The sequence below is a fragment of the Camellia sinensis genome, chromosome 2 (genome assembly GCF_055761805.1).
Source record: "Camellia sinensis isolate YWXY chromosome 2, ASM5576180v1, whole genome shotgun sequence".
NCBI lineage: Eukaryota > Viridiplantae > Streptophyta > Magnoliopsida > Ericales > Theaceae > Camellia > Camellia sinensis.
Genome location: NC_138962.1, coordinates 45,804,563 through 45,832,197, shown reverse-complemented (window position 1 = coordinate 45,832,197; position 27,635 = coordinate 45,804,563). Strand labels below are relative to the sequence as shown.

The window sequence follows — 27,635 nt, the reverse complement described above, 5'->3', positions numbered from 1 at the left end:
TTAAAAACCTGAATTAAATTTCCACGACGTAACAATATTTTTTTCAATATACGCACCAGTTCCAGCCGAGAAGCCGATTGTAACCCATTCTGACAAGTAATCCTTTAGATCAACCCTGAAAGAAAGGTCTTGTTTGACTATGGCATTATTGATAGTGCTAGTGACAACAACACTCAATTTTTTCGACTTAGAGCGATAACTAATCACAGCTTGATTTTCTATCCCATGAGCTATGTCATTGTACCATACTTTAGTCACATTAGACTGAATAGAGTTGATATTGATTCCAAGATGAGTAACAGGAGTGATGCTTTGTGGATCCCAAGAATTCTGAAAGGTGTCAAACTCCACAGCAACAAATGGGCTAGTGGCTTCCAATGTCGACGGATCAATTGGAAGCCCAATGGCACCGCCTGTAGTGGTGTCTGCGGTGCTGCTGGAATCGGAAGGTTCAAGGAAGAATGCAAGCCCATCTCCGAAAGTTGAACTTCCATCCGAATCAATCACGAAGGAGAAATAGGTGGTGAAGTCGTTCAACTTGCCAGAATAACTGTCATAGAGGTGAAGCGGTTTGACGTAGGTAGCTTTGCCGGCTTTGTAATTTAAGTTGGTATCGTACTTGTCTGCCGCGAGGTGGACGCCATTGGAGGAGATGTAAGCGTCTCCATTGGTGGTTATGTCGACGTTGAGATTTTTGGGTCCGATTTTGGCCATATTGAAGTTTAGTGCAGTTGCGCAAGGAGTTGCGAGAAGAATGTAAAATGTGATAATTGGGAGACAAGAAAGTAGTATGTGTGATTGGAAAGCCATTGTTGTGATGGGAAAAATTTGTAGGATTGGAAGTTTGTAGATGAGGAAAAGTGTATTCAATTTGGGGTATAAATAGGTACATTATTGTTTGAAAAATTGTGATTTGGTCAAAGTGGGTGCTCCCTGTTTTTGAAAGAGGAAGCCGGTGTGATCATCTAATAATCCAGCACGCATGTCCTATCAACCCCTTGTTTGGTCATACAGGTGTTTGGATAAATTACTCTCTGTACATCTTTCTCAATTTACATATCTAAAAATATAATAAATATTTAATCCATGTTTGGTTTGTATTTGTAAAATAATTTTGAGAAGTAATTTTTTGAAAAAGTTTACAAAATTTGTTTGGTTGTATATTTTGAGATAGTTTTAGGCCACGTTTTGGCGGATTATATTGGATGAAATTGTTAAAAAGATGGTTAATGTGTGAATTATTAGTGAGGGGATTAAGTAAAAATATGTTTATTTTGATGATAATATATAGGAGAGATGGTTAGTAATAAAATTGTTAAATTTTTTTTTATATAAAATAAATAAAAAAAATTATTTCTATATTAAAAAATTAAAACAAATATTAAAACAAACAAGTGCACTTGATAAAAAAAATAAAATTAAAAAAATAATTTTTATATAAAATAGACTCAATGCGCTCACTATTTTCTTAATCCCACCAAAAACTCAATCAAGCTAATCTCCCTACTAAGGAAAATTACTAAACCCCTCGGACTATCAATCCTCCTTGCCAAATCATCACCAAACATGTTTTGAGTGGGACCCACAGTCATGGCAATCCAATCACCCCTCCCACGTTGGTAAACAAATATGACCTTAGAGTTTTGAGTTTGGAATAATTTAATTTTTTTTTAATTTTTTTTTTATAATTGAATAGATGAGTGTGAAAGAAAAAAGTGATTGATTGATGTGTACGATGTGGGAGATAGAGAGGGAGGAAGAGAAAAAATGATTGATTGATGGGTAAAGAAAAGTGATTTTGATTTTTTTTTATTTTTCAAAATTGTTTAAACAAATAAATTATTGAGATTTTTTTCTCTAAAATTGTATCTCTAGATTCAAACAAAACATGGCCTTAATTTTTTCTCAATCCACACACTTTTTGTTCCAAATACGCCCTAATTGTAAAATTATAAACACATCTTATACACACCAAAACATAGTGCACACACTCAAATCCTAAACAATGTACACACTCAAACATGGTGCCGTAACTAAAAAAAAAAAAAAAAAAAAAAAAAAAAAAAAAAAAAAAAAAAAAAAAAACTTGGTGCCGTTTGTACATTGTTGAAGGTTGAAAAAGTGCAGCTTGCTTTTAATTCAATCTTCCCTATTGTAGCACTCCATTCAATATCATTCTAGGTTTGTTTTTAATTTAATAAATATGTTAATTTCCTAAAATTATTTTACTCATTTTGGTAGCTTTTCATAAGTGTGTGTAAAGTTTTACAATTTTTTTACAAATTTCAATCGTTTTTTCGAATTAGGTTGACAATGTCCAAAAAAATAACAATAGGTCGGCCCGGAAATATAGTGTCTAACGAATGTGTTTTATTCGGAAATTGATAATTGAAAATTTTAATTTGGTTTCGAAGTTGATTGTCAAAAAATCTATTTTGATTTGGAAGTTGAAGTCCGAAACATTTTGTATTTTTTAGTTGTAGATTGTCGAATGTGTTTTGATATTATTTATCAAAATGTGCAGAAGGAAAAAAAGCAGACAACAATTTTAAGCACTAAAACTTACGTTTTCAATTCTAGCTTTGTTATAAATGGTGCTATCATTAACCAAATCTAAATTTTTATCATACAAATTTTTCATAACACTAAAAAACATGAGGATAGAATTTGATTGAGGAATAAAGACTCAATGGACTGTGAGGGTTTTGAGAATTGGAGTAAGCTAATAAGTGTTCACGATTTTAGAAGCAATTATTGCATATCCGAAAAGATATTTTTAGGTAGGTTGATTTTTTTTCAAGTTTAAAATTAAATTTGAGAAAATTTAAGAGGTACGCGAGATTTACCACATATCATATTTTAATAATCTGAATTATTTATTTTGTAAAATCCTTTGTGTATATTATTTATGAAAAAAATAAGTTAATCCAATAATCATGTAACCTTTTTATTTTATGACGTTTGTCTAAAAAAATGAACGATTAATATTATTTTTTTAAAATAAATCATTCATTTATTGAAAATAAACATAATAAAATAAAAAATTATAATTATCAAGTTAATTTCATTTTTTTATGAATAATGTACACAAAGAAAGGACATTAAGATTTTCAAATACAATGTATTTTTTTTTTAACAGAAATACAATTTGGATGAGGCTTCGGTTTCACATACTTCTCAAGCCAAAGACTTTTTTTTTTTATTAGAAAGTTATCGATTTTTCTGAGACAATAAACACTCGGAAAAAGATTCTGTGTGATTGTCACTAACTCTTTGAATAATCATTGGTCAACAAAAGGCCGTCTCTCCCCCACTAACAAAAGGGGAAAGTATCTTTAAAAAAAAAAATAAAAAAATTTAGTCAAATCCCTATTAATGATAATCACAAAAAAAATATCCAACACAAAAAAATGATAAATATAGAAAACATTTATTAAAAAATTCAACACATACTTCTATTACTAAAATATTAAATTTTAAAATAAAAAACTTTTGATCTATATGTTGATTTTTAATAAAATTAGTATTTTTAGAATTATCTCATTAAGATCTATTAAATAAAATTCATATTGGTTATGAAATTCTTTTAAAAAAAATTAATATCGCCAAAATTGATATAAATAATAACACGTTACTCTATTTGACAGTAATATGTCACTCTGTCTTACAATAATATGTTACTTTAGTAACATATTACTCTGACAATATTGTCTAAGACAAAAAAAGATATTTTATTTTGTCCTTACGCAATTATACTTCTTCCTTGGGGGGATTTATGAAGCAAAATAAATTCGACTGTCTTTAATCAAACAAGGGTCCAATTGAAGGATTTAGACTAAATTTAATTGAAAGGGAAAGTCTACTAACTCAGACTTACCTATCCAAAATTTTTTGGGTGAATGATTATGTGGTGAAGATTAATTTGTGTAGTGTGGGGTTCATGTGGGGTCCATCTGAGGCATGGTGGAGATTAATTTTTGAATAATTTCTAAATTTATAAAGCTAGATTTGTAGTATTACTCCTAACAACTGTTACTTTGGTTGAAAAATCAAGAAGTCTCAGAATATATTCATCCACTCAAGCTTATCTACACTTACCCTCTAAATAAATTTATGACTGGTTCTGCTCATTAATTGATTTGAACGGATTATTTCTAATTGAACCATATGAAATAAAATAAAATAAAAAAATTAAGGAGAAAATAGATGAAATTAATAATCCAAAAGACAAATGAAAAAAAAAAAACCAATAATTTAAAAAAGAAAAATGTAGCCAAAATTCCTCCGTTGGATCCTTATTTGGTGAAAAAGACAACTCAATTTAATTTTCTCCATAAACCTCATGAGGAGAAAACACATAATTGAGAAAGGATAAAGTAAAATATCTTATTTATATATTTATTTATTTGGATAATATTGTTAGAGTAATATATTACTGTCAAATAAAGGTAACATGTTGAACTAGAGCAACATCTTACTGTCAAATAGAGTAACTATCAAACAGAGTAATATGCTATTGTTACTATTTACATTAATTTTGACGGTAATATATATATATATATATATATATATATATATGTTTTAAGATTTCATTGTCAATATTGATCTTATTTGATAGATCTTGATGAGAGGATTCTAAAAATATAAATTTTATTAAAAACTGACATCTACATCAAAGTTATATTATTTTAAAGTTTAATATTTTGATAGTGGTATATGTTGGATTTTTTTAATTTTTTTAATTTTTTTTTTTTTTGTACTTGTCCTTAATATATTAAAGTTTTATTATGAAAGAATTTTGACTAAACTCCTCTTTAAAAAATAACTATTGAAGTTGGTTGCGTGCAAAGCATGCAAGCTAGGGCCAATACAAATGCCCACTATGAGTTCCAGAAATCTATTGTTTTTTAATTTTTATTGTAATTAATTATTTTGTTTGTCAAAAGTTTAAAAACAATGTGTTTGTAGTTTACTATAATCTATGAATAGTAGTTTTTGTATTTGTCTCTTAACCTGAATTACTACAAAAAAAGAAAAAGAAAAAGAAAAAGAAAAAGAAAAAGGCAAAATATTCCAAATACATTATCAAGCAGAGCATTCGTATATTATAACACATAAATTGCTATTTTGTACAATTAAGCCATCCAACAAAATATCTGCATTTTAAATAGAATTGCTATTCGTATCTTTGTTCTCCACCTAGCATTTTATCATAAGCTATAGACCCAAAGGTCTTAGGCATCTACTTGTTGGTTCAAATTGATATTACACAAAATCACCTGCAAGAGAGTATAGTTAATTCAAACAAAAAAAAAAAAGAAAAAAAGAAAAAAAAGAATTAAATAGAATTGAATACATTGCATATATACAAATAGGAAGAGAGTAAAGACTATAAATTATTGAAGGTAAGATTGATATATATATATATATATATATATATATAACTTAAACTTTCATTCCCTCATAGCTGTTCCTAAATTCCATCTGTAGAGGACACAACATAGGCTTGTTGAGTGATTCCTTTGCTCAACCAAAAACCAATATAGCATGAGCAAAACATAATAAGATGCCACCACCCCCAAAAAAAAAAAAAAAAAAAAAACTCTAAGGCAGAAGAAAACCTCTTCTTAATTAAGTGCATTTGTAGGAATGACATAGCTATGAAATTGAATACCATCCTCCACAAGAGTACTCAGATTGAGAAGGTACAATACTCAATCCAACAAAGAGATTGAGATTAAAGGAATTGCTCCCACACAAAGGAGTACAATTTACAAATCACATAGTAAAGGACAAAGAAAATTTCATCAAAAAGGGGAAAAAATAGTGTGATTTCAACTAAACATAAATAAACGAAGGAAGTAAGAAACAAAAGTCAACAAAAAAAATATACCAACACTATTTTTTTGAGTGAAAATTAAATATAGATCCCACAATTAATGATGTAAGGTTTTTCTTTCATGTGTGTGTGTGTGGTGATAATGAACTAAGATATTTGACTGGTATTTCATTTTATTCAAAACAAATTAATTAGAGAACATGAAGGGAAAGAAGGTGAAATCACGAAATAACTAAAGCAAAAAATTAATTTGTTCAAATATAACTAAACAAAAACAAACAATTATAGATTTAAAATTTAAATATTGTCACCTTCACATAAATGAGCAAGTCTGTTATCTATTATCATAAGCAAATGCCTTTCGTTTTTTAGTTTTCAAGTTAGTTTGAGACATCCATCGAACAAGTAGTCCGTATAGTCAACTACAGAAAAATGGAAAAGAAAACAAATAATCCCCAACTAAAAAAGTTTCATCATATCAACCTAATCATCCAAGTAGTTGCATTTTCACATATAAAGTATCCTATTGACACTACAAGAAATGTCACTTTTGGCTACCAAAATATTAGTCGCCAAAAGTCCAATAATTTAGTCGCCGAAACCATTTAGCAACTAAAATATTTTGTCGCCAAACTCGTCGCCTATACCCTGTCGGCGATAGTGTTGGCGACTAAACTATTTTTGGTCGCTGAAAGTAAACGTTTTGGCTACTAAATTTTCGTTAGTCGGCAAAGGTTATGTTTTGGCGACTAAAATATTAGTAACCAAAAGTAAGTATTTGGCTACGAAACTTTGAGTAGTCGGGAAAGGGGATATTTTGGCAACTAAATATTTAGTCACCAAAAGTGTTCAAATAAAATTAATTAAATTTTCAGCGACTAAAACTTTTTGTCGTAGATAAGTTTTAGTCACAACATTACTACATTTAGGGACTAAAGAATTTAGTCGCCAAAAAAATTGTTTTTCATTTTATTAAACTTTTGGCTACTAACCATTTGGTAGTCGAAAGTCTTCATTATATTTTTAGCTACTAAATTTTTAGTCACCAAAAATCTTTGGGTTCTTTATGGCTACCAAATATTTAGTCACTAAAAATATTGATTTCCTTTTTGGCTACCAATTGGTTAGTCACTAACAAATTCACTTCTTTTTTTTTTTTCGCTGCTAAACATTTAATGGAAAAAACTTTATTTTGTGTTTTTTTATTATAATTAATTTCTTCACAACTTGTATTTATTTCGTGCAACCTGCACCCTGTATTTAAACAAAATAATGCATATATCTATTTCTATTTCATTTCAACAATACAAAAATTTGATCTTTTAACATCAAATTCTATACAAATCTGAATTATCCAACCCAAAATAACAATTCCATACAAACACAAAATCATACAAAAAAGATGTCCTCTGTACAAAAAATTCTACATCAAATGTCATTTACAGAATATTTTGAAGGTGTAAACATGATGGGAAAATTAAATTTATTTACTAAAACACTTGCTTAATTTAACAATGAAGCCATTGATCGAAACGCTTCTCATCCTTCAAGCTTGCTTCATATAGTTTGGTGCCTTTCTTTCTGAAGACACCAACTGCAAAATTGTAATATGTAGTAATGCAATCAGAAAATCGAGAAATGGAATGGAAAGATGCAAGAACATTTTCCAATACACCCATTGCCCACGTCTTATAAAACATTGTAATAATCGCACCTTCAAATATAGTAGGAGGCTAAAAATCAAATATAGTAGGAGGCTAAAAATCAAGTGATCTATAAGTAAATCCACAACTATCAATCATTAATCTAAGATGCAACAAAATTTGGTATTTTCTCAAGCATATCTTAGCAGTCAAAATCATTAACGCATAACTAAAAAATATATATCATTTGACCATATTACTACAAATATTCGATTAACGTAATTTTTTTTAATAGTAGTCAATGAGCCTTGCATAATAAATAATTTAAATTATTAAAATTGTCTGAAATGGACTCAGTCAAGCTCTCATAGCAGCTTGTTGAATTAGATGTGCTCAAGTTTAGACCAAGTAGTAGAAATAGGTCTTCAATATGCAGAATGCCCAAAATTGACTTCTTTTCATATGATTAAACTAACCAACACATTCAAATAAGTACAAGAATCTGAGTGAGTTAGAGCTTAAAATTGTCTTCAATCCACCTAGTTCCAACTAAATATGAATAAAATATATGGGGATTCATCAACGAATGAGAATTTAACCACAACATATCTCATCAATAAATGTATAGAAACAAACACAATGGTGAGATTATATCCCAATTTTTGATGACCATGTTCCATGGGGCTTGGCTAATTATGCAGTGGTTTGATTTGCTATTAATGTCTATCTCTCTAATGATCTTCATTAATGTTTATCTCTCAATAAAATCACAATACTCTGTAACAGAGTTACAATGGTGTACATATATTGGTGACCATGTTCAATTGTGAAAGCAGATTGAAATAGATTCAAACACTCCATGTTCCAATTGTTTCTGATAAATTTGTCACTTGAACATAGAATCAAACACTTGGTGGGCAAAAAATTTAACAATCCACATATCAAACAAACAATCACCTAAACTGTCACGACCCCAAACCGCCCCTAGTAGTTTGGCGCCGTGATGGCCAGTAATCCGTCATTACCGAAGGCCAACTTTTCAAAACTTAACACAATCAGAGTATGAATATAGGGGGCTCACAAATGCGGAAGCAATAAATCAAATGCAAGTGGTCCATAAGAGCTGTGCGTAGATCAAAGCAATGCCAAACATTCCAATTAACTTTACAACTTAAATACAGCAAGGTAAAATACATATTACATCTTGATCAAAAGGCTTCTTGAGCCGACATTTACAAATACAGCTAATACAATTCAAGAAGCATGATTTTCAAGATTTGCCGACATGCAAAACAGGGCATCGCCGACGTAAATACAAAAGTAAAGCCGACATAAGCACGAATCCAAAACAAGCATCCAAACGATCTAGGCGTCGCCGCCGTCCTGCTCATCACCTACATATATATAGAGGGGTGAGTACAAAACTCAGTGAATGGTACTAAAAATAAAGGTTTTGCATGAATATAGCCGAGGTCCTTCAAAACGAAACACACCAAAACTTAGCAAAGCAAGGGATGAACCGTATTCATCAATCAAACGTTACAAGTATCCAAAGTGTTTACTGACATAGGCAAAACGAGGGATGAACCGTATTCATCATTCAAGTATCATAACATCGGCGAAGCAAGGGATGAACCGTATTCATCAGTCAAGTATCGTAACATCGGCGAAACAAGGGATGAACCGTATTCATCAGTCAAGTATCGTAACATCGGCGAAACAAGGGATGAACCGTATTCATCAGTCAAGTATCATAACATCGGCGAAGCAAGGGATGAACCGTATTCATCAGTCAAGTATCGTAACATCGGCGAAACAAGGGATGAACCGTATTCATCAGTCAAGTATCATAACATCGGCGAAGCAAGGGATGAACCGTATTCATCATCAAATATCAAAACATCGGCGAAGCAAGGGATGAACCGTATTCATCATCAAATATCAAAACATCGGCGAAACAAGGGATGAACCGTATTCATCATACAAGTATCCAAAGCTGTACGATCCGTAATCGTTTGGTCAAGAGTATTGCGAAAGTTTAGAGTCCTCCAATACAAGGGACTTGTGCACTTAGTACCGCGAAAGTTTAGAGTCCTCCAGTACAAGGGACTTATGTTACTTAGGCCCGTAGCCCGATTTAACAAGGACCGTATCCTTTCCAAAGATGGCATCAAAACGAGGAGTATACTTGGCACATCAAAACAAGAGCTATTTATTCATGCTAACAAAATACTTTGTCAAATAAGGCAACAAGATTTATCAAACAAGTATAACATAGCTTTATCAATAATACCACTCACCTAGTTCTTCAGGTGTAGACTCAAAGCAAATATCAAGGACCTACAATCACATGGCAAGTCACATTCTCAAAGCAAGCTCTATACACATGCAAATGATCTCGGCATTCATGCCAGATCTAAGTCAAAGACAAAACAAAACAAGCTGGGAGCTTAACCACTGCTCCCGTTTTCTCGAAAACACACTGGGTACCGTCCAGGGCTAAGCCGAGGTCCCGTTAAACAAAGTCAGGAAAGACCTGGGTTTTCCTTTGAAGAATATGAAGAACATGATCATTTGAAAGATGGATGCAAGTTCACAACTTGTTACAAAAAAAACCTGAGTTTTCATGCCAAGAGTTCAAAATATGGACCTAAGTACCCATTCAAGAAGGTCATGCAAGAACAAACACAAAAACATGGTTTTCGTTCCAAACTCTACGATCAAAATGAGACTTTGTTCAAGAACACATGAAAAACCATTTTCTCTTTCTAAAACCAACTTCAAAACGATGCATGACATGCAAAACAAAACCGATCATGCAATGCAGCTAGGTATTCAGTAAGAACAATCAAAGGAGATCAAGATTCTAACCTCAAAACTCGGATCTAACGGTTCAAGCCACAAGGATCAAGCTTGGAAGACAACTCTCACTCAAGAACTCTTCTTCCTCCTTTCTAGAGCTTCTCTCTCTAAAACAAAGATTTGAGACAAGAAATGATTTGTTTCAAGGTCTGTCGGCTGCCTTAACAAACAGCTCGGACACGTGGCATTATCGGGTTGGTTCAGCTCCAAAAAGGTGATTGATAGACAAGACAAGTCTCTGACAAATCGTATGCAGCAAGCTCGAGCAAGACACATCGGCAAAGAGATAACATCGGCTCTAAACAAGGATCCAGCAACAGGATAGAAAAACATCGGCTAGGGAGGACGACACTTGACTAAGCTGTGCCACACCTTGGCCGGGGTGCGCCACATCTCGGCCTAGGCCATACCTGCCTGCGGACAAGGTTCAAGTACGGAACATCTCGGCAAAGAATGCCCGAGGTGAAAATAGGGTTGAACAAGACCTCAAGATGGTTCTAGGTACAAGGGTCAAAGGAGGACTAAGCTCAAGATGATCTCGGCTACGCACACGCACTAAGCAAGGAACAAAATCATGCAAGCAACTTAAGCAAATCAAGCCAAGATAAAAACTTTAAATTAACATAAGCAGCAAGACCATGCAAGAGGGCATGCAAGTATGGCAAGAGTAAGGTGAGGGTTGTTACATCCTACCCCCCTTAAAGAAGTTTGGTCCCCAAACTTAGATTACCTTGTTCCCAGAACAACTCCGGATAATGGACTCTCATGTCCTCTTCCTTTTCCCACGTGGCTTCTGTGCCATAATGCTCCTTCCATTCGACCTTTACCATCAGTATCGACCTGTTCCTCAATTGCCTCACTTGTCGATCAACAATCCTCATTGGCTTCTCCTCGTAGCCCAAATCTTCATTAACTGTGATCTCGGAATGATCAATTACATGTAGTGGATCTCGGATGTACTTCCTCAACATTGAAACATGAAACACATTGTGGACTTGGCTCAAATCTGGCGGCAAAGCAAGTCTGTAGGCAACGTGATTAATTCTCTCAAGAATTTCAAATGGCCCAATATAGCGAGGTGCTAACTTACCTTTCCTTCCAAATCTGGAAACTCCTTTCATTGGTGAGACTTTCAGGAATACATGATTCCCAACTTCGAACTCTAACTCATTCCTTCTCTGGTCGGCGTAGCTCTTTTGTCGGCTCTGGGCAGTCCTAATCCTCTGTTGGATAAGTTTAATCTTCTCTGTTGTCACTTGAATCAATTCGGGACCAAGCAGAGCTCTGTCTCCGACTTCGGTCCAACATATCAGCGATCTACATTTCCTTCCGTACAAGGCTTCATACGGCGCCATGCCAATGCTAGCTTGATAACTGTTATTGTAAGCGAATTCCACTAAGGGTAGATGTGTTTCCCAACTTCCTTGGAAGTCCAATACACAAAGTCTAAGCATATCTTCAAGCGTCTGAATTGTCCTCTCAGTCTGCCCATCTGTCTGGGGATGAAAGGCTGTACTAAATCTCAGCTCGGCTCCAAAAGCCCTCTGTAGACTCTGCCAAAATCTAGAAACAAATTTAGGATCTCGGTCTGAAACAATTGACATCGGCACTCCATGAAGTCTGACAATCTCGTTCACATATAGCAAGGCAAGTTGATTGGCGTTGAAGGTAGTCTTAACGGGTAGAAAGTGTGCTGACTTAGTTAACCTATCCACAACAACCCAAATTGAATCCATACCCTTTGGTGTCTTCGGCAACCCAATCACAAAATCCATGGAGATGTGCTCCCATTTCCACTCAGGAATCGGCAAAGGTTGAAGAAGTCCTGCTGGTCTTTGATGTTCTGCTTTCACTTGCTGACAATGTAAACACTGGGACACGAATTCGGCTATTTCTCTCTTCATATTTGGCCACCAGAAGGTCTGCTTCACATCTTGATACATCTTGGTGTTCCCTGGATGGACAGCAAACTTAGTGCTATGAGCTTCCTGCAAAATCTTTTTCTTCAGCTCTGGGATGTCGGCCACACATAACCTTCCTTCAAACTTGAGTACTTGGTTTTCGATGGTATACCCTGGTCTCGGCCTTGTGCCAATTTCCTCGGCTATTTTCTTGAGGAAGTTATCCTCCATCTGTCTTGTCTTTACTTCATTAACGATAGTCGGCTCCACTGACATCACGGTTAAACACGCCAAATTTCCATATGACTTCCTGCTCAAAGCGTCGGCTACACTGTTAGCTTTCCCGGGGTGATATTGAATTTGCATATCATAGTCCTTCAACAATTCAAGCCACCGTCTCTGTCTCAGATTCAATTCCTTCTGGGTGAATAGATACTTTAAGCTCTTATGATCTGTAAAAACCTGACAAGTAGCTCCATACAAGTAGTGACGCCAAATCTTTAAAGCAAATACTACGGCCGCCAATTCTAAGTCATGGGTAGGATAGTTTTTCTCATGAGGTTTCAACTGACGAGACGCATAAGCTATGACCTTACCCTTTTGCATTAGTACACAACCCAAACCCTTATGCGATGCATCACTATAGACGTGAAACTCTTCGTTACCTGATGGTAGTACTAGTACTGGTGCTGTAATTAACCTCGTCTTCAGTTCCTGGAAGGCTGACTCCCGATCTTTAGTCCATTCATACAGTGTTCCCTTCTTAGTCAGTTGCGTTAATGGAATTGCAATCCTTGAGAAATCTTTCACAAACTTCCTGTAATAACCTGCCAAACCCAGAAAACTACGAATCTCGGACACATTAGTCGGCCTCGGCCAATTTACTACGGCTTCAACTTTGCTAGGATCTACTGCAATACCTTCTTCATTAATCACATGACCCAAAAATGAGATGGTAGAAAGCCAAAACTCACACTTGTTAAACTTCGCATACATTTTCCGTTCTCTCAAAATCTGTAAGGCAAGTCTCAAATGGTTTTCATGTTCAACATTACTCTTGGAATATATCAATATATCATCAATGAAAACAACTACAAATTCATCTAAATATGGTTTGAAGATTCGGTTCATTAAATCCATAAATGCAGCAGGGGCATTGGTCACTCCAAAAGGCATTACTAAAAACTCGTAGTGGCCATATCTTGTTCGAAAAGCAGTCTTCTCAACATCTTCGGCTTTAACTTTAAGCTGATGGTAACCAGACCGAAGGTCGATCTTAGAAAAGACTCGTGCTCCTTGTAACTGATCAAGCAAATCATCAATTCTAGGTAACGGGTACTTGTTCTTAATGGTGACTTTATTGAGTTCTCTATAATCAATACAAAGACGGAGTGTGCCATCCTTCTTCTTAACAAATAAAACAGGTGCTCCCCATGGTGAAGTGCTCGGCCTAATAAATCCCTTATCTAACAACTCTTGCAATTGCAGTTTCAATTCTCTAAGTTCAGCGGGGGCCATTCTATAAGGTGGTTTGGAGATCGGCTGCGTTCCCGATATAATATCGACCGTAAACTCTATTTCTCTATCGGTCAAGTGGCCAGGCAATTCATCCGGAAAGACGTCGGGGAAATCACTAACAATCGGGATGTCGGCTAAGTTAACATTTCCATTCTGATCACTCAGTATACTACACAAGTAACCTCGACACCCCTTCTGAATTAACTTACAGGCCTTAATGGACGAAATCAAGTATGGTGGGGGCACTATCCCTTTACCCTGGAAAATAACCTCGGCTAGGTTTGGGGGTCTCAGTGTGACACTTTTCGAAACACAATTAATAGATGCATCGTTTGCAACTAACCAGTCCATTCCCAGTATAATATCAAAATGAGCTAGGTCTAGAGGCATTAAATCTACTAGCAATTCAACATTCTCAATCACAACAACACATGCTCTGTAAATGGATGCAACAATCATAGATCTCCCAGACGGAGTAGACACAGATAACACATAATCAAGGGGCTCTAGTTCTCTATTAATTTTCTCGGCAAACTTAGCAGATATAAACGAATGAGTAGAACCCGAATCAATCAATACATAGGCATCTTGGGAGCAAATTAGTAAAATACCTGACACCACTGCCTCAGCATTCTGAGTGTCTCCTGGTACTAATGCAAACACTCTGCCCTGTCTCATCTGTCCTTTCCCAGCATTTCTCTTCTGAACGGAACCCGAGGTATTCTCACTTTTCTTCTTGTTATCAGTCTTTGTTTTGGGGCAATCCCTCACATAATGGCCCATCTCGCCACATTCATAACAGGCTCCAGACGTTCGTCGGCAGATCCCGAAATGCTGTTTCCCACAATCCGAACACGTCGGTTTAACACTCCCTTCCTGCCTTAGGTTACCAGTACTGTCCATGTTCGTTCTCTTCTTGGTGTTCAGCTGTCCTCGGCGATTGTCATAGTTCTGCCTCTTTCGCTGGTTTTCTCCCGAGCTCTGGTATCGGTTCAGATTAGCTTCGGCCTGAATGGCTTTGTCCAATACTTCGGCATAAGTAGGCATATCCAGCAAGTTGACCCGGTCTTGAATCGGTCCACGAAGCCCACACTCGAACTTCCTGGCCTTCATATATTCATCGTTGGTCATGTGAGGTACAAATCTTACCAATTCAGTGAAAGCGCGGTCATATTCCGCCACTGTTCTGTTGCCTTGCGTCAGAGTATGAAATTCGGTAGCCTTGCGGTTTCGAACACTTAGGGGAAAATGTTTCTTGTAGAACAACTCTAAGAATCGGGTCCAGGTCAAATCTGGATTGCTCCCTCTAACCATCATCCACCACCTACGGGCGTCATCATCTAATGTGAACGCTGCCAACGTCACTTTCTGAGCGTCGGTGCTAGGGAAGATCTCAAACAACTTTTCCATCTCCAAAACCCATGCTTCAGCCTTCATCGGCTCTACACCCCCAGAGAACCTTGGTGGTCTCATCTTCTTGAACTCCCTGATCAAAGCTATCGTGCCATCCCCATATAAGGCTGGTTGCGGGGGAACCTGCGGCACTGGAGGAGGTGGAACTACATTTCGGCCGTTGGTCTGCTCGGCCTGAGTCGACGTAGTACTCGCGAACTGTTGTCTGGTTTGCCTCAACTCGCGGGCCAAACCTTCAACTAATCTTTCCAATCTGTCCATTCTGTCTTCGGGCTGATCTCGGCCAAGCGGTGGTCTACCTCTCCTCATGATGCTATGAGCGTGCAAAATATGACTTTTAAGCAAATAAGCAAATAACCACATAGGCAAGCAACAAATAAACACATCAAGACAATGCACATTTCGTTCAAATAACAAATACCATGATGCAACCCTAACATCTTTCTAAGGGAAATCCTATGCTCTTCAGGACTCAAAGCGTGTGAATAACGTATACCGAGGAACTTGTGCTCTGATACCATTCTGTCACGACCCCAAACCGCCCCTAGTAGTTTGGCGCCGTGATGGCCAGTAATCCGTCATTACCGAAGGCCAACTTTTCAAAACTTAACACAATCAGAGTATGAATATAGGGGGCTCACAAATGCGGAAGCAATAAATCAAATGCAAGTGGTCCATAAGAGCTGTGCGTAGATCAAAGCAATGCCAAACATTCCAATTAACTTTACAACTTAAATACAGCAAGGTAAAATACATATTACATCTTGATCAAAAGGCTTCTTGAGCCGACATTTACAAATACAGCTAATACAATTCAAGAAGCATGATTTTCAAGATTTGCCGACATGCAAAACAGGGCATCGCCGACGTAAATACAAAAGTAAAGCCGACATAAGCACGAATCCAAAACAAGCATCCAAACGATCTAGGCGTCGCCGCCGTCTTGCTCATCACCTACATATATATAGAGGGGTGAGTACAAAACTCAGTGAATGGTACTAAAAATAAAGGTTTTGCATGAATATAGCCGAGGTCCTTCAAAACGAAACACACCAAAACTTAGCAAAGCAAGGGATGAACCGTATTCATCAATCAAACGTTACAAGTATCCAAAGTGTTTACTGACATAGGCAAAACGAGGGATGAACCGTATTCATCATTCAAGTATCATAACATCGGCGAAGCAAGGGATGAACCGTATTCATCAGTCAAGTATCGTAACATCGGCGAAACAAGGGATGAACCGTATTCATCAGTCAAGTATCGTAACATCGGTGAAACAAGGGATGAACCGTATTCATCAGTCAAGTATCATAACATCGGCGAAGCAAGGGATGAACCGTATTCATCAGTCAAGTATCGTAACATCGGCGAAACAAGGGATGAACCGTATTCATCAGTCAAGTATCATAACATCGGCGAAGCAAGGGATGAACCGTATTCATCATCAAATATCAAAACATCGGCGAAGCAAGGGATGAACCGTATTCATCATCAAATATCAAAACATCGGCGAAACAAGGGATGAACCGTATTCATCATACAAGTATCCAAAGCTGTACGATCCGTAATCGTTTGGTCAAGAGTATTGCGAAAGTTTAGAGTCCTCCAATACAAGGGACTTGTGCACTTAGTACCGCGAAAGTTTAGAGTCCTCCAGTACAAGGGACTTATGTTACTTAGGCCCGTAGCCCGATTTAACAAGGACCGTATCCTTTCCAAAGATGGCATCAAAACGAGGAGTATACTTGGCACATCAAAACAAGAGCTATTTATTCATGCTAACAAAATACTTTGTCAAATAAGGCAACAAGATTTATCAAACAAGTATAACATAGCTTTATCAATAATACCACTCACCTAGTTCTTCAGGTGTAGACTCAAAGCAAATATCAAGGACCTACAATCACATGGCAAGTCACATTCTCAAAGCAAGCTCTATACACATGCAAATGATCTCGGCATTCATGCCAGATCTAAGTCAAAGACAAAACAAAACAAGCTGGGAGCTTAACCACTGCTCCCGTTTTCTCGAAAACACACTGGGTACCGTCCAGGGCTAAGCCGAGGTCCCGTTAAACAAAGTCAGGAAAGACCTGGGTTTTCCTTTGAAGAATATGAAGAACATGATCATTTGAAAGATGGATGCAAGTTCACAACTTGTTACAAAAAAAACCTGAGTTTTCATGCCAAGAGTTCAAAATATGGACCTAAGTACCCATTCAAGAAGGTCATGCAAGAACAAACACAAAAACATGGTTTTCGTTCCAAACTCTACGATCAAAATGAGACTTTGTTCAAGAACACATGAAAAACCATTTTCTCTTTCTAAAACCAACTTCAAAACGATGCATGACATGCAAAACAAAACCGATCATGCAATGCAGCTAGGTATTCAGTAAGAACAATCAAAGGAGATCAAGATTCTAACCTCAAAACTCGGATCTAACGGTTCAAGCCACAAGGATCAAGCTTGGAAGACAACTCTCACTCAAGAACTCTTCTTCCTCCTTTCTAGAGCTTCTCTCTCTAAAACAAAGATTTGAGACAAGAAATGATTTGTTTCAAGGTCTGTCGGCTGCCTTAACAAACAGCTCGGACACGTGGCATTATCGGGTTAGTTCAGCTCCAAAAAGGTGATTGATAGACAAGACAAGTCTCTGACAAATCGTATGCAGCAAGCTCGGGCAAGACACATCGGCAAAGAGATAACATCGGCTCTAAACAAGGATCCAGCAACAGGATAGAAAAACATCGGCTAGGGAGGACGACACTTGACTAAGCTGTGCCACACCTTGGCCGGGGTGCGCCACATCTCGGCCTAGGCCATACCTGCCTGCGGACAAGGTTCAAGTACGGAACATCTCGGCAAAGAATGCCCGAGGTGAAAATGGGGTTGAACAAGACCTCAAGATGGTTCTAGGTACAAGGGTCAAAGGAGGACTAAGCTCAAGATGATCTCGGCTACGCACACGCACTAAGCAAGGAACAAAATCATGCAAGCAACTTAAGCAAATCAAGCCAAGATAAAAACTTTAAATTAACATAAGCAGCAAGACCATGCAAGAGGGCATGCAAGTATGGCAAGAGTAAGGTGAGGGTTGTTACATAAACCAATGATCCAAATTCAGAGTTTATGATCTAAATTTTCTAAATAATGATAGACCATAGATAATGAACCCAACAAAATACTAAAACCCAGATGAATTAAGCAAATGGCATTACTAATCCGTAAAAAAAATAAATGAAAACCTGGAAGAGTGGGCATGGTGTAAGAAACGACGGGCTTGGGCGACTTCTCGACCTCGACAAGGCACGTACGGCAGTTTCCGGCAATGGAGAGGCAGTTGTGGTAGCAGAATTTGGGAATTATCCAAAAAAAAACTACAAATCAAACTCCTTCTATTAATATACCCATTTTAGAAACCCATTCAAAAACATATAGAAGATAAGGGAGATAGATAGCGTCTAGAAATTGGAGAGAGAGAGAGAGAGAAACACTACTACAAATATAGATAAAGATCACACTTTTTTTGTGTGATGTATGTTTTTTAATCACACATTTTAAATTTTATTAAAGTGTGATCTTTGGGAGTGTGAATAAAATGGGTCATTTTTAATCACACTTTTTAAGTGTCATTAAAAATGATTTCATCTCATCTTTTAAGTGTGATTAATAATATTTAGATCACATCTTTTAAGTGTGATTAAAAACATTTAGATCATATCTTTTAAGTGTGATTAATAACTAATAAAACCTGTGATAAAAAAAAGAATTCAACATATTTAAAGAATAATCAATATTAGTTTTGTACGCACATTTGAATAATATAATACACACTATATACTATATATATATTTCGAATCACAACCATATATTGAATGAAATAACATCATATATTTCATAAATAAAAATTAAATGTTCAAAAGCATATACAAAGGAATTAATAAAAAGTTTTTAACTGTGATTACATATATTAAAAAATGAAAAGAAAAAAAAAAGTATGACAACACATTAGATATTAAGGAATCAATCAGTTATGGAAATCAACCTAGTGGCGAGGAGTACGATATTAAGGAAGACCTGGAGAAGATATTAAGGAAGCACATTAGAAATTATAACTTCATCAGCTAAATAAACAAACAAGTATGACAACACGACAATGATATCACTTCTGCATCTCCACTAAAGGCATTGTTTAGATTTACTAAAAGAGAAGTAGAGTCTAGAGAAAAGTATCTTTTTGGATATTACTTTTACTCAGTTTTTCAAGTGGCATTTCCGACATATTGATCTCAAATTCCATCATTGTAGCTCTGCAATAGTTAAAAATTTCTTGCAAAGACATTCTAGAAATTAAAATGCAGAGTAAATTGAATAAATAGTAAATATGTTATAACCTGTATGCATTAAAGAGCATCTTCATCAATTCTCCTAATGGGGGTGCAAGTTGGCTTCCTGCATCGTTAATATTTTTCTTCTTAGGGACCACCTCTTTATTGACCCCTCATAATCCTACAAAAACAAATATTCTGACATCAGGAAAAGAATACTAGATATGGGCCCAATAAGGGAGCTTAAACATTTGGAAAAAGAAAAAAAAAATTGGGAATATAAAATCAGCAGTACAATGTCCAAAGGAAAGAATCTGCCAAGTTTCTTCCCTTCCCATGCTTCCCATCAGTTCCCAATTTTTTCAAGGAATAGACGTTTGAATTCTCAAATTGCATCTGATTTTGACATATCTTCAAGTTTGCTTCCTCTAATTTTGTTGTTTCCAACATGACCCCATTTGCAAAAAAACAAAACAACCCGAACCTTTATCCTCTTGAATGATTTAAAGGATATCGTAACTTCAAAGAGAAAAACAAACAAAAGTTTAGATTTATTAATACAAAAAATGAAGCACATGAAAATGAGGGCTCTAAAAAGGAAATATTATATCAATTCATAAGTCCATTCCACAACAAATTACAGTTAAGCAAATTGAAGTGAGGTAGAAACAGAATTTAGAAAGTAACCCCCCACCAAGTGATTCATATGTCGCATTTCTATGCAGTATGTGATTGTAGAGAATCCTCAATTCCATAGGAGTATAAACCAGTGTATTTGCAGGCACCATCACAATACATCCAAAGCATTTAGGTTTCCACTGGAAAGAGTATGCAGCTCGTAAACATGAAACTCAATCTTTTTTTAATTTAATTAAGATGAGTTTCAAATTTAAGATACTTCAAAATCACTGAACTGCATTAGCAATTCAATTGCCGTGTCACATTGAAAATAAAAGGATAACTATGGAAATTCCCCCCCCTCCCCAACCACCACACAAACAAACAAACAAACAGAGGGAGAAAAGAAAGAGAGAGATAGAGAGAGAGAGAGAGAGAGAGAGAGAGAGAGATACTATATAATAATTAAAAGTAAAAAATTTGAAACAACTTGCTCACAGGTAATACCATGTAAATAGCATAGACTTTGTAATTCAAGTTCATCTTTGAGAATAGAGAATTGTAAGGCGACCACAGCACTAAGGATTTTAAACCACAAAAAGCAACAACAATTTATATAATTAAGGTAAAAATGCTTCAAAAGAAGTATAAAAGAAATTACTTAGTTGAAAGGTCAGACATGTTCAAAGTTGTATTGTAAATGCTTTTTCCATCCTCAAGGATGTGGCCAGAATCTTGCAAGCCAGATGATTCATGTACAGCATTTCGCCGTTTCACTTTAAGTGACCATGCTAGACTCTTCTCTGATGGCTTCAATTGTGTATAGATCAAAAGGAAGTTTTTGGTCTTTTGACACAATCAACCAGATAGTCCTCTCTAATGATAGGTATTTTCATCCTCCTGTTCCAATGAAACCACTACAAGTCAAGAAAATGACTAATAAATAACTACACTTAAAGGCCAGTAATTAGGGACAGCTTTACCTTTCCTTCCTCATGTCAGCCTCTTTATTATCCAGCACTCCACTCACAACTAAGCAGTGTGTGTCTGTAATGTAATTTTTGAAGTAAGAGTGCCTAAACACATCTCAAATAAACGAGAAGAATTCAAAACTCAATACATAGACCATATAACTTTCTTGATCTTATTATGAACATGTCCACCTGCTCCCTTAATTTTGCTCTCCCATTCATCCTGCACAATCACCCCTCAATAAGTGTTCTAACGACAATCTAATGACAAACAATAGGAATAGACATAACTGGAATGGATTGACAAATAATGTGGGTGTTTGGGAAGTTGGCTATTTTAGTACCCCATTTAGTTTTTAGCTATTTTTTAGTAGGTTAAAATTTTTGTGCTTGAGAAGATGATTAGATTTTTTTGTAGTTAGATGTGATATTTGTAAGAGAAAAAGTAAAATGATTATGGGACTGCCCACAGGTGACTTAGTTGAACAAATAATTAGATCATTTAACAATTACATAGCAGTGTTCGGGTGCCCTGGTGCACTCTAATAAATAACCAAAGCTGTTCTCCCACCAAATATAATACATACACTTCACAGAATTGCCATTCATTGAACAACAAAACTACATCCTTTCTAATCACCAACTATGTCCAAAGTTAAAACAAAAAATTATTAGTAATGACTCACACAACTACCACATATATCTCTACACCTCTACATATGCACATAAATGACACAAATAGAGGCAAAAGAATATGTATATAACTACAAAAATGAACCGAGAAATAATTTGTTCCAAAAATATATATAATTATAAGATTGTGATTAAGCTCATAACCTAACCTTGAAGCAAAGCAGAATTCAAACATTTAGATAAGAATCAAAATCGATCAAACCATATGAAATCCATTCCATTTTAAAAATAAAAAATAAATCAAGAGCTAGGGTTTTACCAAATAGAGATGAAAGATTTAGAAAATAGCAGAAATCGGTGAGCTGAAAATGGTGAGAAGGAGAGGCAAATCGAAGAGTTGATAGAGGAGAGAGGCAAATCATACCAGATAAAGAGTTAATTGGGGGGCGAAAATCATAATGAACTTTGGTTCGTCTTCGTACAGCGGTTTGAGAGAGAGAGAGAGCCGGTGAGGGAGAAGGAAGACGCCGATGAGGGAGAAGGGAGACGTCAGTGAGGAAGGAGCGACGTCGGCTATGAGAGAGCAGCAGTCGTGTGAGCAGAGCAGAGAGAGGCGATGTGTCTATGTGAGTGTGAACCTAACCCTAAAATAACTCAAAAAGATAAAGACATACATACATATAGAGAGGGGTATGGTAGTAATATACGTAATCACACTTATTTAAAATCAAATTAAAGTGTTTTATACAATCACATATTTAGGGAGTGTGATTAAAAGTATATATATATAATCACACTTATTTAAAAAGTGTGATTAAAAATAAATATTATTGTAGTAGTGTATATATAATCACACTTTAATTAGAAGTGTGATTAAAATATATATATAATCACACTTAATTAAAAAGTGACATAAAAAATAAATATTATCACACTCAATCTAATTTAGTGTGATTAAAACATCAATCGAATTTTTTTTTATCACACTTCTAATAAAAGTGAGATAGTTTTTTTTGTCAAAGTGTGATCTTTAACTATTTTTGTAATAGTGAAACCAACTTACCTGGTGAGAATGTAATAGTCGGCGGTAGCTACTTTGGATTTCAGGCGGTGGCGACTTTGGATTTACACAAAATCGTTCGTGAGGGAGGAGGAATGAGAAGGAGTTGTGTGTGAGAGTGAGATGTGAAACGGAGAAGGGTTAGGGCAAAATTTTGGGGGGAATCCCCAATTTGAGAGGGAATTTCAAATTAAGATAAAATTTTGTGAAAATATTTGCTGCTATTTTTTTTAGAGATGTGAAAAATAGATCAGGCTTGTTAAATTAATATTTTTTAATTTTATTTATTGTTTATACTTTTTACTTTATTGGAGTTTTATGACTCAGTTTGTGAAAAAAAAAAATTACAAAATTTAGAAATATTTAGAAAGTTTAAATTTAAAAATAAGTCTTACAAATCATATTTATTTACTCATAAGTCATGAGTGAATTTTTTTTACACACTTAGCCCTCATTTTGATAATGAATTTTTTTTAGAACTTTTTAAATATATGTTCTGTGTCTGTAAAATGATTATTTCATTAGTACTGGTAATAATATTGAAAATTTTATTAAAATGATAAATAATTGGGATATTTTGTCTTTTATTTGTGAATTTTGATTTATTCTTAATTTATTAGTGTTATTGAAATATGATGATGTAAAAAGTATAAATAGTTTAATTGTACTTTTTAAAAATAATAAATTTATTATTAAAAATTAAATTCATCAGACTGACCTGTAACTATGCCTTTAAATTTTTGCAATGTAAAACTATCGACAAACAGACAATAACAAGTTGCCCATCTTAGCATACCTTTCGCGTGAGGGCCCAATTATTAAAAGATGTGTTCAACCCGTCAAATGAAAGCCGACTACTTCTTCCATCTCAAAATAATAGTCTATTTTTAGAATTTAATTTCTTTTTATAATACAATTATTACATTTAAAAAATATTAATTTTTCAAAATTACCTTTTCATAGTATATTTTTTTAGAAATAACAATTGTCATAATTGTACTTTTTGTATTATTAATGGGTTTAAAAAAAGGACAAAATAAGAAATTCATATTATTTTAATAATTAATTTTTTTTAAAATTAATATTTTGAGATAATAAAAAATAAAATAAGATATTAATATTTTTGGATGGTGGGTGTACAACCTCTTCATAAAAATAAAAATAAAAATAAAAATAAAAATAACTGTTTTGTTTAGTCAAATTTTCAAGTGAAGACTAATGGTATTGTTGTTAATAAAATAAAATAACTATTTTGTTAAATTTTTTATTTTCATTCGGCTACCAAACAATTTAGTAGCCAAAAGTAGGTCTACAGTGACTAAAAGGAATTTTGTCGCCGAAACTGAACATTTGGCGACCAAAATTTTGGTCGGCAAGGATTAAAAATTAATTTTTTTATTTTCATTCAGCTACCAAACAATTTAGTAGCCAAAAGTTGGTCTATAGCGACTAAAAGGAATTTTGTCGCCGAAACTGAACATTTGGCGACCAAAATTTTGGTCGGTAAAGATTAAAAATTAATTTTTTTATTTTCATTCGGCTACCAAAAAATTTAGTAGCCAAAAGTAGGTCTACAGCGACTAAAAGAAATTTTGTCACCGAAATTGAACATTTGGTGACCAAAATGTTGGTCGGCAAAGATTAAAAATTAAATTTTTTTATTTTCATTCGGCTACCAAACAATTTAGTAGACAAAAGTAGGTCTACAGCGACAAAAAGGAATTTTGTCGCCGAAACTTAACATTTGGCGACCAAAATTTTGGTCGCCAAAGATTAAAAATTAATTTTTTTATTTTCATTCGGCTACCAAACAATTTAGTAGCTAAAGGTACCTCTACGGCTACTAAAATTTCTTTTAGTCGCCAACTGTGATATGTTTAGCTACTAAAAATTTTTTTAGTCGCCAATTGTAATATTTTTAGCTACTAAATTTTTTTTAGTCGCTAATAATCAACATTCCCCTACTAAAAAAAATTAGTAGCTAAAAAGTTGACTTTTGCCGACTAATATTATTTTTGGTAGCCAATTCCGTGACTTTTGGCGACTAAATTGTTTTTGGTAGCCAAAAATGGTCGGCAAAAATGCATTTTCTTGTAGTGATCACACACAGAGAACGGCTAGCCGACCCGCCATGGCCATTGGCAGCAGCTGGCCAGCAGTGAGCCTAGGTGGGAGAGTGAAGGTTTGGGACTAAAGATTTACTGTTATGATTTATGGTTTATATAGTTCGCGTAAAATTTCCTTTCTTCCTATCAAATTTACAAACTTGATTTAAATTTTCATTCCTTGCCAACATTTTTTTCAAAAAATACACCAATTGAAATCGAGAAGCCAAATGTAACTCATTATGTTAGTTTTTAAAATGACATTATGCAAATAGTCCAAATTGCTACTTCACTCAAAGTTTTGTGGTTGATTAAAATAATTAAAAGATCAAAAAACAAAATGAGATAAATATAAACTGCAAAAGTGCAAAATGTAATTTAGGTTTTGATTTATAACTTGTTGACGAGTGCTTCCTGTCTTGGATGACATCTTGAAGTCAAAAATTCTCCCACCACATTGTTTGCCATTTCACCTATGTTGTTGTCAATTCCTTTGACTTTAAAATAAAAATTGAGTATAGAAGCTTTTAGTAAGTGTTTCTTTTTTGGGGGGGGGGGGAAAGAGTATAGAAGCTTCGATGAGTGTTTCTTTAGGTAATTGTCGATGATAGAAAATATTGGAATGACATTATTGAGGCTGTAAGATTGCGTAGATTATAATTTTATTTTTTTAAATAAAAAATTTGGTGGTAAAGAATTTCAGATTTATTTCATTCAATGAATTATACAGAAGATCTTTATGCCTTATATAGACATAAGATATACAGAAGATCACTAATCTAACTGCCTAATCTTAACTACCTAACCTAACCAAGCTTACAATAAGCTAACTATAGTTCTAACAGATTAATAACTGCAGGCTTTATTGAACTCTGGAGCTGAAGCTGGAGCTGCTATAGGATGCAGCTTTGATAGAACTGTTGCTGCTCTATATCTACCACTGCTGTGTGATTGAGCAGCTGCTGCTCTATGATTGAGCTGCAGCTACAGCTGCAGCTGCTGCTGCTGTGTGATTGAGCTGCAGTTGCAACTGAAGCTGCTGCTACTCTGTAGCTAGGCATGGCTGGCTTTGACTCGTGCAGTTGTTTTATCAGGTGGATCATTTTACTACCTTATATCTATTTCATTTATACACAACACAATAGAACATCCACAATCTGATAAAATATTACAAAATCGTATTATAAGATGCATCCATAACATATTATACCAAATAGAAATGTATATATCCATCTAAGGAATAATAACAATTATTCCAATTATTCATTGATAGCTAGTATACCTTATTTAATGCTAAGATTATCTTATGCCCTTAGAGCTGTAACATTTACTTTGTTTTTCTCAAATTTAAAAACCTGAATTAAATTTCCATGACTTAACAATATTTTTTTCAATACACGCACCAGTTCCAGCCGAGAAGCTGATTGTAACCCATTCTGACAAGTAGTCCTTTAGATCAACCTTGAAAGAAGGGTCGTGTATGACTATGGCATTATTGATAGTGCTAGGGACAACAACACGCAATTTTTTCGACTCAGAGCGATAACTAATCACGGCATGATTTTTTATCCCATGAACTATGTTATTGTACCATACTTTAGTCACATTAGACTGAATAAAGTTGATATTGATTCCAAGATGAGTAGCAGGAGTGATGCTTTGTGGATCCCAAGAATTCTGAAAGGTGTCAAACTCCACAACGACAAATGGGCTAGTGGCTTTCAATGTCGACGGATCGATTGGAAGCCCAATGGCACCGCCTGTAGTGGTGTCTGCGGTGCTGCTAGAATTGGAAGGTTCAAGGAAGAATACAAGCCCATCTCCAAAAGTTGAACTTCCATCCGAATCAATCACGAAGGAGAAATAGGTGGTGAAGTCGTTCAACTTGCCGGAATAACACTGTCATAGAGGTGAAGCGGTTTGATGTAGGTAGATTTGCCGGCTTTGTAATTTAAGTTGGTATCGTACTTGTCAGCTGCGAGGTGGACGCCATTGGAGGAGATGTAAGAGTCTCCATTGGTGGTTATGTCAACGTTGAGATTTTTGGGACCGATTTTGGCGATATTGAAGTTTAGTGCAGTTGCACAAGGAGTTGCGAGAAGAATGTAAAATGTGATAATTGAGAGACAAGAAAGCTGAATGTGTGATTGGAAAGCCATTGTTGTGATCGAGAAAATTTATGGGATTGGAAGTATGTAGATGAGGAAAAGTGTATTCAATTTGGGGTATATTGTTTGAAATCTTGTGATTTGGTCAAAGTGGGTATTCCCTGTTTTTGAACGAGAAAGGTATGACATCAAATCCATGCATGTAGACTACTGTTTTTGTTATATAGATGTTTGGATAAATTACACCGACATTCTTGAGATTGGCTCTTAATACGGATCGTTGGGAACTTAGTTCTACACATTATTTCCATTCTGTGTACATCGTTTTCAATTCGTACACTTAAAAATATTATAAATATTTTAGCCATGTTTGGTTTTTATTTGTGAAATAATTTTGAGAAGTAATTTTTTAGAAAAAGTTTATAAAATTTGAAAATTTGTTTAATTGTATATTTTGAGAATAGTTTTAGGTCACGTTTGTTTGGTGGATTACGTTAGATGTGATTGTTAGTGAAGATATTATTAATGTGAAAATTGTTAGTGAGGGGATTAAGTAAAAGTATGTGTGTTTTGATGATAGTGTGGGAGATGGTTAGAGATGCGATTGTTAAATTATTTTTATATAAAAT

At 34.9% G+C, this 27,635-nt stretch overlaps 2 protein-coding genes across 2 annotated transcripts; both read right to left on the bottom strand.

The window, feature by feature from the left end:
- On the bottom strand, window positions 1-810 carry LOC145813485 (lectin 9-like). Its single transcript, XM_082908945.1, has one exon. It carries the CDS (start codon window positions 808-810, stop codon window positions 1-3), a length of 810 nt encoding a protein of 269 aa, XP_082765071.1.
- A 24,981-nt stretch (window positions 811-25,791) lies between these two features.
- Window positions 25,792-27,057, bottom strand: LOC145813482 (lectin 9-like). The gene is made up of 3 exons (XM_082908941.1): window positions 26,887-27,057; window positions 26,302-26,797; window positions 25,792-26,009 (listed from the first exon to the last, which is right to left on the bottom strand). Exons 1-3 carry the CDS (start codon window positions 27,055-27,057, stop codon window positions 25,792-25,794), a joined length of 885 nt encoding a protein of 294 aa, XP_082765067.1.
- Window positions 27,058-27,635: the final 578 nt, after the last annotated feature.

Coding starts and splice junctions, on each gene's coding strand:
- LOC145813482 (XM_082908941.1), bottom strand. CDS start 27,057: ATGGCTTTCCAATCACACATTCAGCTTTCTTGTCTCTCAATTATCACA. Junction 26,798..26,886: donor CTTACATCTCCTCCAATGGC/GTCCACCTCGCA, acceptor CCTCTATGACAG/TGTTATTCCGGCAAGTTGAA. Junction 26,010..26,301: donor CAGCTTCTCGGCTGGAACTG/GTGCGTGTATTG, acceptor AATAGATATAAG/GTAGTAAAATGATCCACCTG.
- LOC145813485 (XM_082908945.1), bottom strand. CDS start 810: ATGGCTTTCCAATCACACATACTACTTTCTTGTCTCCCAATTATCACA.